Source organism: Puma concolor, chromosome C1 (assembly GCF_028749965.1).
Source record: "Puma concolor isolate L17-30 chromosome C1, mPumCon1.1.hap2, whole genome shotgun sequence".
Lineage (NCBI taxonomy): Eukaryota > Metazoa > Chordata > Mammalia > Carnivora > Felidae > Puma > Puma concolor.
The window spans coordinates 84794077-84807652 of record NC_141674.1 but is presented as its reverse complement, the minus strand read 5'-3'; the positions used below and the strand labels follow the sequence as shown (position 1 = coordinate 84807652).

Below are 13576 nucleotides of genomic sequence, written 5' to 3'. Positions count from 1 at the left end.
CTTTTGTTTCGGGGGAGGTTTTTAATTACTGGTTTAATCTCTTACTAGTAAGATTTTGTTTCTTCATGATTCAATCTTGGAAGACAGTGTGTTTCTAGGAATTTATCCACTTCCTCTAGGTTGTTATTTATTGATATATAATTGTTTGCAGGAGTCACTTATGATCCATTTTATTTTTGTGGTATCAGTTATAACATCTCTTTCACTTCTGGTTTTATTTATTTGAGTCCTCTCCTTTTTTTTTTCTTGATGAGTCTAGCTAAAGATTTGTTATCTTTTCAAAGTTCTGTCACTTGTGATGAAAATTCATGAAGAGTCTTTTATGGGATGCTTATGAAGTTGGTTCTCACCCTGTAAGCAATGGGGAGCCATTAAGGAATTTAAGAAAGGAAATGCCATGTTTAGAATGGAGAATGAATTAAATAAGAGCAACACTGAGCAAAACAAAAACCAATCTGGGAGGTTACTGTACAAATCCAGACAAATTATTAAGATGACATAGACTGGATCTCAGGACAGCCATGTCATCTCATTTTGACTGACCAGGCATCATTTGGCAACGTCTGTTTTCAGTCAGATGCTGATTCTAATCAGAGGAGTTGCCTTTAGTCTGTTCAGGCTGCTATAACAAAGTGCCGTAGACCAATGGACTAATCAACAACAGAAACTTATTTCTCAAAGTTGTGGTAGCTGAAAATTCCAAGAGCAAGATGTCAGCGAACTCAGTGGCCCATTTCCAGTGTCCCGTATGGCAGAAGGAGTCCCTTTTGTAAGGGCACTAATCCCATTCATGAGGGCCCTGCTCTCATGACCTACCCACCCCCAAAGACCGCACTTCCACTTACCACCACCTTGGGTTTCACCATTGAATTTGGGGAGGACACAAGCATTGTCTATAGCACGGGTTATCTAACTATCCCAATGATTCACAGTGGAAAAGGGCTAACTGCTAGCCAGGCGTCACTAAGAAAACTGTCCCCCTACTGTCACCCCCAGAAACATGCTGACCTCTCATCTGTGACATTTGCCTGTCTTCTCCTCAGAGATTTCTCTTATTTATAATGAATGAATAAGGAGCAGATTGGCATTCCTTACAAGGATCTTCCTGGGTCAGGCTGCATTCATCATAGTAGCAAAGCTCTGAGCCCTTTTGTCTTTTACCTCTCTCTTTCCCTCTGCTTTTCTCATAGCAAAATGCTGGCATTCAGATTTGCATAGGTAAGCACATGAAAATAATGTGTGCATATGCATTATTGATTTTAACTGATGCTATACAGAAAATCTAAGGAGAGGAATACTTTAGCAAAAGAACAAAAACATTTTTAAATAAATATGAAGATAGATGGGATTTGATAGAAAAGGGTATATTTCTAATAGATCTAAGAATTCATGTCTACATAGTTTTATTAAGGCAGTTAGACAAGCCACTATAATCACTTATATCTAATTTGGGATAATTTCTAGAGTTAACTTAGTGAATATAACCTGGTATAAAGGATGCTTTTTGAGAAAATAATTTTATTTCTATCTAAACCTAGGCATTATTTTTTCTTAGATTATATGATCTAATCAAGTGGATCAAAAGGAATTCCCTTTTGCCAGCGACACAAAAGGGAAGATAACTATAGGGGTAATTTACAAGATTACAGTTTTGCCTTTTAGGTAAAGGGCTTTTCACCAACCTGTACTACCCAAGAAATTCATACTATAAAAGCACACTGTAACAGAAGCTTCACTTGAACAAAAGTGGTTAGCAGTGGTGACAGTTCCAAACATCTAGAAATGTCATAATGTGTGGATATTATTACAGGTAGAAATTACCATGTTTAATTCCTGTGGCTATCGCAAAGGGAAATAATATGGATAGGAAAACCCTAAGGGAATTCACAATGACCCAGAGAAGCATATGCATTGACCTTTACATTTACTGTTTTGCAGATAATAAAATCAAAAGGGTCGAGGAGAGCCTGACTTGAATTTTAGGCAGAATGGGAGTGGGGGACAGATGGGAAGCCAGGCTTCCACAGCTGGAAATTTTGAGTTTGAAGCCTGGTATGGCCACATAATAACTAGGTGGGATAAAACAAATTATTCCTCCTTACCTGAACAATTGGTACAATAATGATTCCCTTTTAGGGTAACTGTTGGAATTAACAGATCACAAATAAACTTCTTGGCACACTGTGGGTGGTTAACAGAAATTAGATCCCCCCTGCAACAGTGATTCCCTTAATTGGATTTTCATCTTTTCTCAGACTAAGAAACCCCTATAGGTGTATTTCACGGACTTAAAAGTTTATACAGATTGTCTATGTCATACATAGCACATGTGGCAGAAAATATTATAGCTTAAAATGTTGCATCTATTAGTGTCATAGCAAATAGCCAAACAATCCTGTGGTTTCTTGCCAAGACAGATATGATTATACATTACCGTGCTCTCTGTGATAAATTCCTTCGAGGTTTCAGAATGCTATGCATGAATAACTATGGCAATCTAATTTAGGATTTAGTTGCTTTTCTATAATGCAAATCTTTGTTTTACAGAACTGCTGAACTGTAGTATAAATGTTACCTAAGACCTTGTCAAAACAACTTTATTAGTGATTAGATATTGGAACAGTTAGTGAAACTAAATATATTCATATTTTAGGCATTTCTTCCTCAATCTAAGCTTTGAGCACTCATGAAAAATATTTGAAGTAAATGAGTGTTTGCATGCTGTACTCTGTCCTCATTTGTTAAGTTTAATTTGCTTTAAAAAAAAGCCAATTGAGGATGGACATTCCATCAGGCATCAACATTTTAGGTCAGAAAAACTAGCATATTCTGTTATTACTTTGGCATTGTCATTTTTCCTATTTGTGCTTCCGTATATTTAGTATTTTTTTCCACACTATTAATAAATACTAATATATTACACCAGGAATAAAAGCCAGATTTTTTTTCAGTTATATAAATGGCCTTTTATAAAAGCATCTTTTCAGTAAATTACTTTTGAATATAAACATGCTTCCTCATCTCATTTGTGTGAATGAATATAAAGTTGATGACTGCATTTTTAAATTAAATGATTCCTATAGTCATCAGTTAAGGAGGGACTAAAACATGATGGATGAAAAAAACATTCTTGACACACACAGTTATACATGGGGAACTGCTCCCATCCATTCATTCCCCTCTTCTCTCAGATTCATTCCTGTATGGTGGTCTGTCCTAGGGATATTTATGGAGGCCTTCAAAATGGAGCAGGAGCGCCATGACATTATGAAAGTTTTTTGTACAGAAAAATGTAAAATGTTATTTTGCTAAAACCAGGAAAATAAATAATGAACTCATTCACAGTCTTATGAAACAACCATAATTTTTTGTTGTTTCTGTTAAAGAAGCAAGTAATTTTTATATATTGTTTAAAATGTGAAAGTCTGGGCAAGCAAGACAAAAGTGGGTAACAGTATCCATATACTAACCACAGTGATCACTGGAAACGTTTTCTAAAAGTAGCCTTGATGACCTCATCCATAAGTGTATGTGTGGATTTGTGGATAGTATAGGATCTCCCTGGATGTTCTTTTCTGTAGCCTGGTTTTGCTTGCACAACCAGTCATAGATATGGTTAGAGTCAATAAATATAATACTCGTATCAGCATAATAGTAAAAGCTAATCTTAAGGGGAGCCTAATTTGTGCCTGCAAAGAACTTCACACATAAAACATCATTTTAGTTTTTATAGAAACCATTTGAGTATATCTTATTTTTCTCTATTTTACAGAGAAAAGAGACATAGAAAGGTTAAGTTGCCCAAGGTCACACACCTAGTCTGTGTTCTGAAACAAGAATACAGAATTGTATCTTCAACTTTCCATTTCCAAATATGTTTCATATTTATCACTTCAGAGCTAAAACTCATAATCACTATGCTATACAATATCATACAATTACAGGGGCGCCTGGGTGGCTCAGTCGGTTAAGCGGCCGACTTCAGCCCAGGTCACGATCTTGCGGTCCGTGAGTTCGAGCCCCGCGTCGGGCTCTGGGCTGATGGCTCAGAGCATGGAGCCTGCTTCCGATTCTGTGTCTCCCTCTCTCTCTGCCCCTCCCCCATTCATGCTCTGTCTCCCTCTGTCTCAAAAATAAATAAACGTTAAAAAAAAAAATTAAAAAAAAAATATATCATACAATTACATTGAAAAAGTTCTAATTCATACCAACTAACCATTACCTTTGTTAGGCATGGAGAATTCTTTCCACTTCCAATTGCCCATAATTATAAACAGTACTAGGGTAAACATCTCTACAACAGATATCTTGGCAGTTGCCATTAATAATTTATTAAAGATATATTCATAGAGTCAGAAATGCTGGAAAAGCAAGGATGAGTACTCCTCAGGCTGTTGGTTTGACTCCTATCTTTATGTCCTCTCCAACAATGGAGAATATTATTTTTAATAATCTTTACCAATCTTATAGGTCAAAAATATATGAAGTACTTCATTTAATTTGTATCTTTTAAATACCCTCCCATATATTTATTTGATATTTTTCCTTTGAAACAAACATTGAAGCAGTAATTCAAGAATTGACAAACCAAACTCTAGATACCACTTGGCCTTTAGACTTAATTCACAATGTAGCTAATGGTCTCAATATATTCCCCCCCCCCACTGGGGTTTATTAAAGGCATACTTTACATTCTATAAAATTCTCTTTTTTAGCATACAGTTTTATGAGTTTTGTCAAGTGCATGCCATTGTATAATCACCACCATAATCAAGTTATACAACATTTCCATCACCCTAAAAAGTTTCTTCCTTTCCCTTGGTAGTCAACCCCTCTTTCAACCCCTAACCTCTGCAACCACTAATCTGTTTTCTGTTCCTACAGTTTTGCCTTTCCCAGAATATAGTATAAATGGACTCATATACTATGTAGCCTTTTGAGTCTGACTTCTTTCACTTGGCATAATGCATTTGACATTCATTCATATTATTACCTGTATCAATAGGGTCTTTTTTTTTCCTTTTTATTGTTGAGTAGTATTCTGCCTTATTTATGTACAATTTTTTAATTCATTCACTATTTGAAGAACATTTGAATTTTTTAAAGCTTTTCACAATTATAAATAAAGCTAATATAAAAATTCATGTACAGGTTTTTGTGTGTATATGTATTTTTCCAAATCTTGGATAAATACCTAGGAATAGGAATTGTGGTTTTAGGGTAAATGTATATGTACATTTACCAAAATTTTCCTAAGTATCCGTGTCATGGTTCATGGTATTTATGGTTTTGAATGGGTCTGAAATGAATCTTGATGTGGCTCATCCAGTTTTCACTAACTGGTACCTTCTGGTGAAAATAGGCAAGTTTAATTTTTGTATTTTTTTTTCAAATTTTTATTTAAAAACTAGTTAGTTAACATATAATGTAACATTGGTTTCAGGAGTAGGATTTAGTGATTCATCACTTTACGTATAATACCCAGGGCTCAACACAAGTGCCCTCAGAATAGGCAAGTTTTAAAATGAGGAGTTTTGGGGTCCCTGGGTGGCTCAGTCAGTTAAACGTCTGACTTTGGCTCAGGTCATGATCTTGTGGTTTGTGAGTTCGAGCCCCGCGTGGGGTTCTGTGCTGCTAGCTCAGAGCCTGGAACCTGCTTCCGATTCTGTGTCTCCCTCTCTCTCTGCCCCTCCCCTGTTTATGCTCTGTCTCTTCATAATAAATAAACATTAAAAAATTAAAAATATATAAATAAAATGAGGAGTTTTTTTTTTTTTAATTTTTTTTTTTCAACGTTTATTTTATTTTTGGGACAGAGAGAGACAGAGCATGAATGGGGGAGGGGCAGAGAGAGAGGGAGACACAGAATCGGAAACAGGCTCCAGGCTCTGAGCCATCAGCCCAGAGCCCGATGCGGGGCTCGAACTCACAGACCGCGAGATCGTGACCTGGCTGAAGTCGGACGCTTAACCGACTGCGCCACCCAGGCGCCCCAAAATGAGGAGTTTTAATTAGATCCTGATTATACAAGAATTTATCATACACTTCATCCACTACCCACATCCTCTGATTCTTCCATCAAGTAGATTTGCTTATTTAGCAAATCTAAAGCATTTTAAAAAGTTAAAAAGAAATGAAATAAATAAGAATCCAATTAGGTAGATTAAAATACCAGTGTAAAATAAGGCCTGGGTACAATGGATGAGTTACCTTTTTTTAATCATCATCGGTTATATACAGTAAAATCTTATTTGCAATTAGATTTGTAATATATGAAATATGTAACAAATGTCAAATAAGAAGCATTATGGTACATTTCCCAGGATTCATGAGCTTACAGTCTAATGGGGGGATAGATAATCTTATAAGCAAATACAGAACAGGGTGGTGATGGCTATGCTGGAGGAGGACATAAAGGGAGATCTACCCAAACATAGCAATGCTTGCAGCGTCTTCTAAGGGGACATCTGAAGAACTGTTAGCTAAGTGAAGAGATGAGAAGAGTGTTCCAAACAGAGGAATCAGCTTGCACAAAGATTTTGTTTGGCAGGTGAGATAAGAACAGAGGCAAGAAATTTGAGGGTGCCGTTAAAGAGTGTTCAGGTGGGGTCCAGAATGAGGGTAAAAGAAATAGAATTAAGAAGGGGCAAGTGGGCTGGGCCAGATGGACAGATTAATGGTTGAGAAATTTCAAAAATGGCCAAAGAAACTTTGTAGTATGAAGGAGGTAGGACAGGAGGTAAATTGGGATTTTACATTTCTGATGTGGTTGATGGTTGGGAATATAGTCGGGAATGTGTATGCTACAGTATGGTGGACAGGTCATTAGAGTTAGGGAGGTTAAGGAACTTTAGCTAGAGAACACAAATACCCACATCCACCAAGTACGTAAACCCATTAACATTAATAGACTCACCTGGAGTTTCATGCCATTGTGCTGGAAAACATTGAGTTCAAGTGAAACTGAGTCTTTGCTGCAGATCTCAACACCTTTATGTACTGTGAGGCTGTAGGCAAGGAATATAGGGAGCAGTTATTCCCAGAAGTGTTTGAATACAAAGATTTTATTTTGGGGGAAATCATTCAGGATTACTGTTTTTTTTTTTTTTTTTTTTTTTTTTTTTAAAGGCAGTGCACTTTTTACCAGAGAAATGGTAATGTTTTTAAACAGAATTTTTATATACCTAACAGTGTTTACACTGCTAACCAGTCACTTTTCTACAACTTTAGGCAGTAGTTCTCAGACTGGTATAAAAGAGATTCCTTACCTTACACCATTTGCAAAAAGGGCACATTTCTGGGAAGCATGCCCAGAAGGCCTGGGCAAATGTGGGCCTGGGAATCTATAGTGTGTCAGCCACCTCAGGTGATGTGGATACAGACCCAGCATTGGCCTAGATCCAGCTGGGCCTGCCAATCTTCTGAAACAGTAGTTTTCAATATTAGCTACACATTAGAGTCATCTGCAGAGTCTTTGAAACTACCATTGACCAGGCCACACCTCCGACCAATTAAATCCAAGTCTCTGGTGTGGTATCAGTATTTTTTCTTAAAGCCCCCCAGGTGATTCCAGAATGCAGCCAAGATTGAGAACCCATGCTCCTAAATATTCATTGTGAAAAGACTTAAACTCCCTAGCTCCTTGGGACTTGGAAATACGTCATATGATCTATAGCTAATGCTCCAGTAAAAGCCTGGCCTGCCTCTGGTTTAATTGGCTTATCAGTGAAAGCCGCCTGGAGAGTTCTCCTTTCTCTGGAGGGTTACGATTCTCTCAGAAAGTAGCTTTTAGCCCCTGTCTCCAAATAGTACAAAAAAGAAATTCCTGAAGAGAAACAAAATTCTGAGCTCATGTTAAACTCTGAACTGAAAAGAGAACTATGGCAAAGGAAGAAATGGTTCAAAACAATCCTCTTTCCCAAGAGAACTCTGGTTTTATCACATTTCAACTTTTATGCCTTCATAACCCCAACTTCTTAAAACATGAAATTGTTTAAAATGAATTTTTCAATCCGTTTCATGGCCTAAGTTTGAAATTCTCTAGTAATTTTTTCTCAGGCGGACCTAACATTATTTCTCTTTTACTAAAAATACCAGCTTCCCAGTCCACCAGAAGGAAAACTGAATGTGACCAAGTAGGGTTCTAGAGAACACACTCCAAGCATTACTCCTTTTCCTCCGTCTCTTTTATGCCCACTTTGCCTTCCTCAAGGGATACAATGAACAAACAAAGGACGCAAGTAGCGAACTACAATATTTAGGGGCTGGCATTCACCTACTTTCCCCTGATAAAATGTAGGCTGCATCTATATAGCTTCAGAATCGTTGATTATTATAGGATCATGATTCTTTGTCCTGAACCTTGGTGAGATATGTTTTCCAGGATTCAAAATATTTTCTATTTTAGGGCAAAATACTGTGTGTTCAGTTACACAAGCAGGGTCTTGGGCAGCAAAGATAAATATCTCCGTAGCACAACATACAGTATATATCACCTCAGAGCAATTCACATTTGGTTTGGCCCACCAATTCACATTGGTTTGCACCAATCTTGTAAGATAACATTTGGTTTTAAAGTTTGTGCGGACATAAGAACTGTAGACTACAGCACTGTGAAATTCCAACCAATTATCATGTATATTTTTTCCTTTGTATTTTTTCTTTCTCTTTTTTCTTTTTCTTTTGTTGCCCTAGCTTTTATAGACAATTATATATGTTTGAGTAGAGACAAGGACCTTTGTGCATATAATCTCATTTAATCTTAACAAGAATCCACTCAAATAGGCATTATTATTTCCCTTTCACAGATGAGAAAGCTGGGTCTCTGAAAGGTTAAATTGCTTGTGAGAACCTCCAATGTTATGGAGCCCACATTCAACACTTGACATTCATACTACTTGACTGCAGCATCCACTGTACTTCACAGCTTCCTTACCAGTAGACCTGAAGACAGGAATCATTGAATTAAAGACACTGTATGCACAGATCTCAAGTTGCAACCTCAATTTACGTTTAGGTTAAAAACCCAAGCTGACTGACAACCTCCTATTAAAACACAAAAGCTGTTTATAATCACCTTGAAAGAAAGAAAAACTGAACAGTATTTAACCTCAGCATTTGGTTCAATAATATAACACAGAACTTTAAGGAAACTAGTACTTTGTCCAAGTAAATAAGTCAATATTAGATAAACATTTAAATAATGAATGAAACACATTTTGTAGGTGTCCCGAATTCAACCTATTGAGAATGGTCAAGAAGAAAATTCACAGGGAAGGTCCTTTAAAGACTGTCTTGCAAGGCTCTTCAGCTGGATGCTGGGAATAAGCCACTGTGAACATCTTCAATTAAGGCAATAAACGTATGTGCGCTACAGCGCACTGGTGTTGGAGTTGGGTTGCAAAGCTAAGGCAAATACAGAAAAATGTCCTTCTGTGCAGGTTCTAGTACATCCAAAATTCTAGGTACTTGATTGTTGTTATTATTATTATTTTACCCCTCAAATGTGTTTTATTTTTTAATTGATTTTTCACTTCATGGGAATTTGACATTCCTCAACCAAATAGCCCTTAATAATAATGGGGTTTTTGGGGTTGTTTTCTTATCTGGAGTGCTCTTTTGGCATTTCCCCCTAGTTTTTCAAAGCGAAATGGTGAGTGGCACATCTTGTCAGGTGACAAGTCATTGCCACATTGTCATAAGCAAATGATCATTTGTTTTAAATGGTGTTTAAAAAAAATCAGTATAATTCTACAAAAGGAAGGATAGAATAAATAGAAAAAATAGAAATTTTTCTGTAGAACTTAGAGCTTCAAAATTTGACATACTCTATAGACTTTAGAATTTACCAAATTGAAGAATCCAAAACTACTGTTCTCAGGAATAAGTGCTTGTTTTTCCATGGGACCTCTGCACTCAAGGACTGGATTCAGTATTTGGCATGTTGATTTGCTGTGGACTTGAGTGATCACTTTCTAATGGATATAGCACATTTTAATCTTCAACTCTCTGGGCTCCAATTCTGCCATCTCTACTCTGCATGTGTAGTTGTGAAAGGCAGTAATTGCACTGATCAGTTACATGACCACTTTCTTCGCGTGACTGTGAATGCAACTTCTATGCATGAGTTTCTGGTTTGTGTACTACATGTTTGCAGTATTATCTCTTACTAGGATTTTAGTATTGCAGATTAAGAATTCAAACAGATTAAAAGGAGAAAACCCATTGTTACCTAGTTTGCCTCATAAGAAGTCCATTTCTCAAGACAGGTAACCTGAAAATAATAGAAGCAATTCTGGCTTTTTATGTTACTAAGAAAGATGCTGAGGGAAAGTGAGCACTGCCATAACTTCCTGCATAGGAATTATTCCATTTGCATATTTCAAATTACCCATTTACGTACATTGTGGATGTAATTTTTATAACAGAATCATAGTGTCTTATGGATGGTAAGGACCTTAAGTAATTACCCTTATTCTTTCTCTGGATTCCTTCAGGGGAAATCACCCCTATGGTAGAAGAGAATTAATCTTAGTTTTTAAATCTCACTGAAACAAGTAATCCATCTCCTTCATTCTATGGTGTGGGTTCATTTGCTCTTAGTGAAATTAATGAACAGATGGCCCCATGCTCTCTGTATACTCCTTTCATGTACTTAGAACCTGTTATTAAATTTCCCCTTAATTTTCTCCTCCCTATGCACAGTCACTTTAATGTTTTATTTTCATCTGTTTAATCTGTGTGCTAATGACAACCTTCAGATGATAAGCCCCAAGCAGAATCCTTCTAATTCCAAATAGAAAAAACAAGTCATCTCAAAAGTTAAAACTTAAGTGTGATGTAAAGCTAAAAGGGTGCTAATTGGAAAAAAGCAAGAGACTTGGGATCTAAAAATGTAGTCCGTCTGGAAACTGTAATTTAACTTGGTAATGACTTAGCGTAATGAAAAGGGTAATATCGTTTGTACTTGACAAGCGATGAAAGAGAATCTCATGGCCACCAAAACATGATTTTTAAACTCCCACCCTGAACCCAATATTTCCTAGTTCTCCATAGCACACTTAGAGTTACACATCCGATGCCTTATTTCTAACATGTTCTCACGCCCCTGTTTGGGGCAGTCCCGGTTTCAGCCTGCTGCTCCTTGTGTATTATTAGCAACTCTTTTCCCTCAATATGTCTGGGTTTAGATGGTAATTTACAGGTTGCCCGATAGTCATTGCACACTCTTTGTCACTCTCTTCAGCTTGTATTTGTCACTTGGTTTTTCCTCTGCCTCTGTCCTGCCTTGCGTTGATTATCAGTGATTTATTTCCAATACTTTCTTTGTTTTATTAAGGTCTTTTAATATTTCAGTTCTACCTTCCAAGGTGATGGGTGTCTCCTTCACTTAGGATCATCTTCAGCAAATTTAATGAGCCATGCAGACACTTGATTATCTAGGTCATGGGAACAATGACACTTAGGCCAGTGGCCTTCGGAACACCATCCATTCTCTCTCTTTTATCTCCTGTTCTTTACTTCTGTCACTTTTTCACTCCTTCCCTACCACCATTGCCATTGAGTGGTTAATCTTCAATTTATATCTTAACATCTTTCCAGCAATTACTATGTGCTAGGTCCTGTCCAGAGGTATGACAATCCTGCCAGTTTTATACTAAAAACATGTGTATCAGATTGTTTTTTATCAGTTCACAAGATTCAAGTCCCCATGGGGCCACTGGAAATACAATTATGATGTACTATTGCCACAGTTCTGATGGCTTTTATTCAATCAGAGTACATTATGTAAACTGTGGCAATCTTTTTTGTCCTAAAGTCATGCTTGTACTTTTGTAAGGAAAAAAATCAAGAAAACTCAGAGAGGAGCTGCTGAGTTCCCCAACATTTTCATAATGCATTTTTTTTATGAGAAATTACAGTTTCTATGGTGTTCCTGTTAGTGAAAAGGCAGCATGTTCTGCTCACGACTGATTCCTACTGATACTATTTTTCTCTAGGCTTAAGTGGGTCAAACCTAGAACATAATGCTGTAAGCACTAGTCAGTGATAACCTTCTAGTTCTGGTTTAATATGCCTACATTTGGTGACAATAAATTTTAATTTCTTCACACACATTTTCTAAGTGTTTTAACTAGTTTAGACACTAACCTGAAAAGAACTACATATACATGGAAGCAATCTCATGACATGCATTCATTACGTGAAATTCTATTTATGATGTCTTTCACATATAAAGAGTCAATACAGAAACTGCTATGAAAAACACTTAAAGCAGGTAATATGATAAAATTCTTTTGTAAATGTTGCAGTTATTGGTTAGAACTGTCAGGGATGTTACATCTTGACATAACCCTATAGGTAGCATAATTATGTCATATCAATTGTCCACTGTCATATTACAGCAGCCATGATTTGGCCTGCTACATGTTTGAATCCATTTAAATATTAGCCATTCCATAGGCTTTTTTTGTACATAGCTCTGTTGCTTTAAAGGAGGAGGAGAAGGAGGTAGAAGAAGAGGAGGAGGAGAAGGAAGGGGAAGAGGAAGAAGTCTAGGCCCTGTAAGGAATTCTATGATTGAAGTGAACAACAGAGGTTGCAGTCTATAGTCTGGACTCATGTATCAAAACTGAAGCATTTGGAGTGACATCACCAGAATGACAACACAGGTTGTTCCTGATCTTGCTCCCCCCCCGAGAAGAACCGACAACCATTTAAGAACAAGACACCACTGAGAGAATCCCAGAACATGGGGGTGAGGCTGAAGTACCCCTGCTTTGCCACAGAGACCAAGATAGATTGCATTACAAGTGTAAGAAAAGCAGCTGCATGTTGGCCCCGCTGCTCCTTTTACAGGCCAGCACAGCACCACCTGGAGAGGTCTCCCCTGAGCCTTCAGTTCTCCCAGGGAGCAGAGAACCCAAAAGGGACAACCAGCTACCCCCAGCATTGTGGGCTGCTTTGCAGGGGTCCCTACTCTGATCTCACACCATGGAAATTGCAGGGGAATCAGATTCAACCCCTGGGGGTCTTCATGTGTTAGAGATGGGGCAGGGGGCTTGCAACAACCAGTAGCAACCAGCTCACGGATCTGAGCACACCAAATTCATACCTGCAATGCCCAGGTAGTAATCCCAAACAGCAGTTTTACTAACCTACAGAACAAAAGTGAGGACGCATTCTGACTAGGGAACTTGGCAGTGCAGATCTGCCTGATACTGATCCTCAGTTGAGGAGTTTTGCCAGCCCTGGAGCCTGGTTTCTCCACAGCCAGGTGAGAAACGAGGTGATAGCATCACCTATTACAGAGAGTTCTTCCAGCCCCCTTGGTCCAGAAAGGCGGCTACAACTCCTGGAAGCAGTGCAGCCCAGCTGTGCTTGCTCCGAGAGGTGGGCAGGCAGAGCAGACACAAAGCCAGCACTGAGCATGGAGGATTCCTGTGCTCTGCATAGGCAGGGGGATTAATTCACAGCCGAGACTGAGGGTAGCTTGCTCCTGGTCCCTCACAACCAGAGAGCATGTTTAAGAAATTAAGAGCAGCCTACAATGGTCCCTCCCCCTCCTACGTAGGCA

General features: G+C 37.9%; 2 protein-coding genes across 7 annotated transcripts in view; one reads left to right on the top strand and one right to left on the bottom strand.

Moving 5' to 3' along the window:
- Positions 1 to 13576, bottom strand: part of SNX7 (sorting nexin 7) — a 243129-nt gene that overhangs the window by 8487 nt on the left and 221066 nt on the right. For all 4 annotated transcript variants that reach the window (XM_086717644.1, XM_086717646.1, XM_086717647.1 and 1 more), the window contains one exon: positions 6917 to 7007. The gene's annotated coding sequence lies outside the window, so the exon portion shown is untranslated. The remainder of the gene's footprint in view (positions 1 to 6916; positions 7008 to 13576) is intronic.
- Positions 1 to 13576, top strand: part of PLPPR5 (phospholipid phosphatase related 5) — a 125227-nt gene that overhangs the window by 104061 nt on the left and 7590 nt on the right. The window contains exon 6 of one of the 3 annotated variants that reach the window (XM_086717652.1): positions 9225 to 9474. The exons of the other annotated variants lie outside the window; for them this stretch is intronic. Coding sequence (XP_086573778.1) covers positions 9225 to 9359 — 135 coding nt within the window. The 3' untranslated portion in view covers positions 9360 to 9474. Of the gene's footprint in view, positions 1 to 9224; positions 9475 to 13576 lie in introns of those variants that run through there. 3 annotated transcript variants of the gene reach the window in all.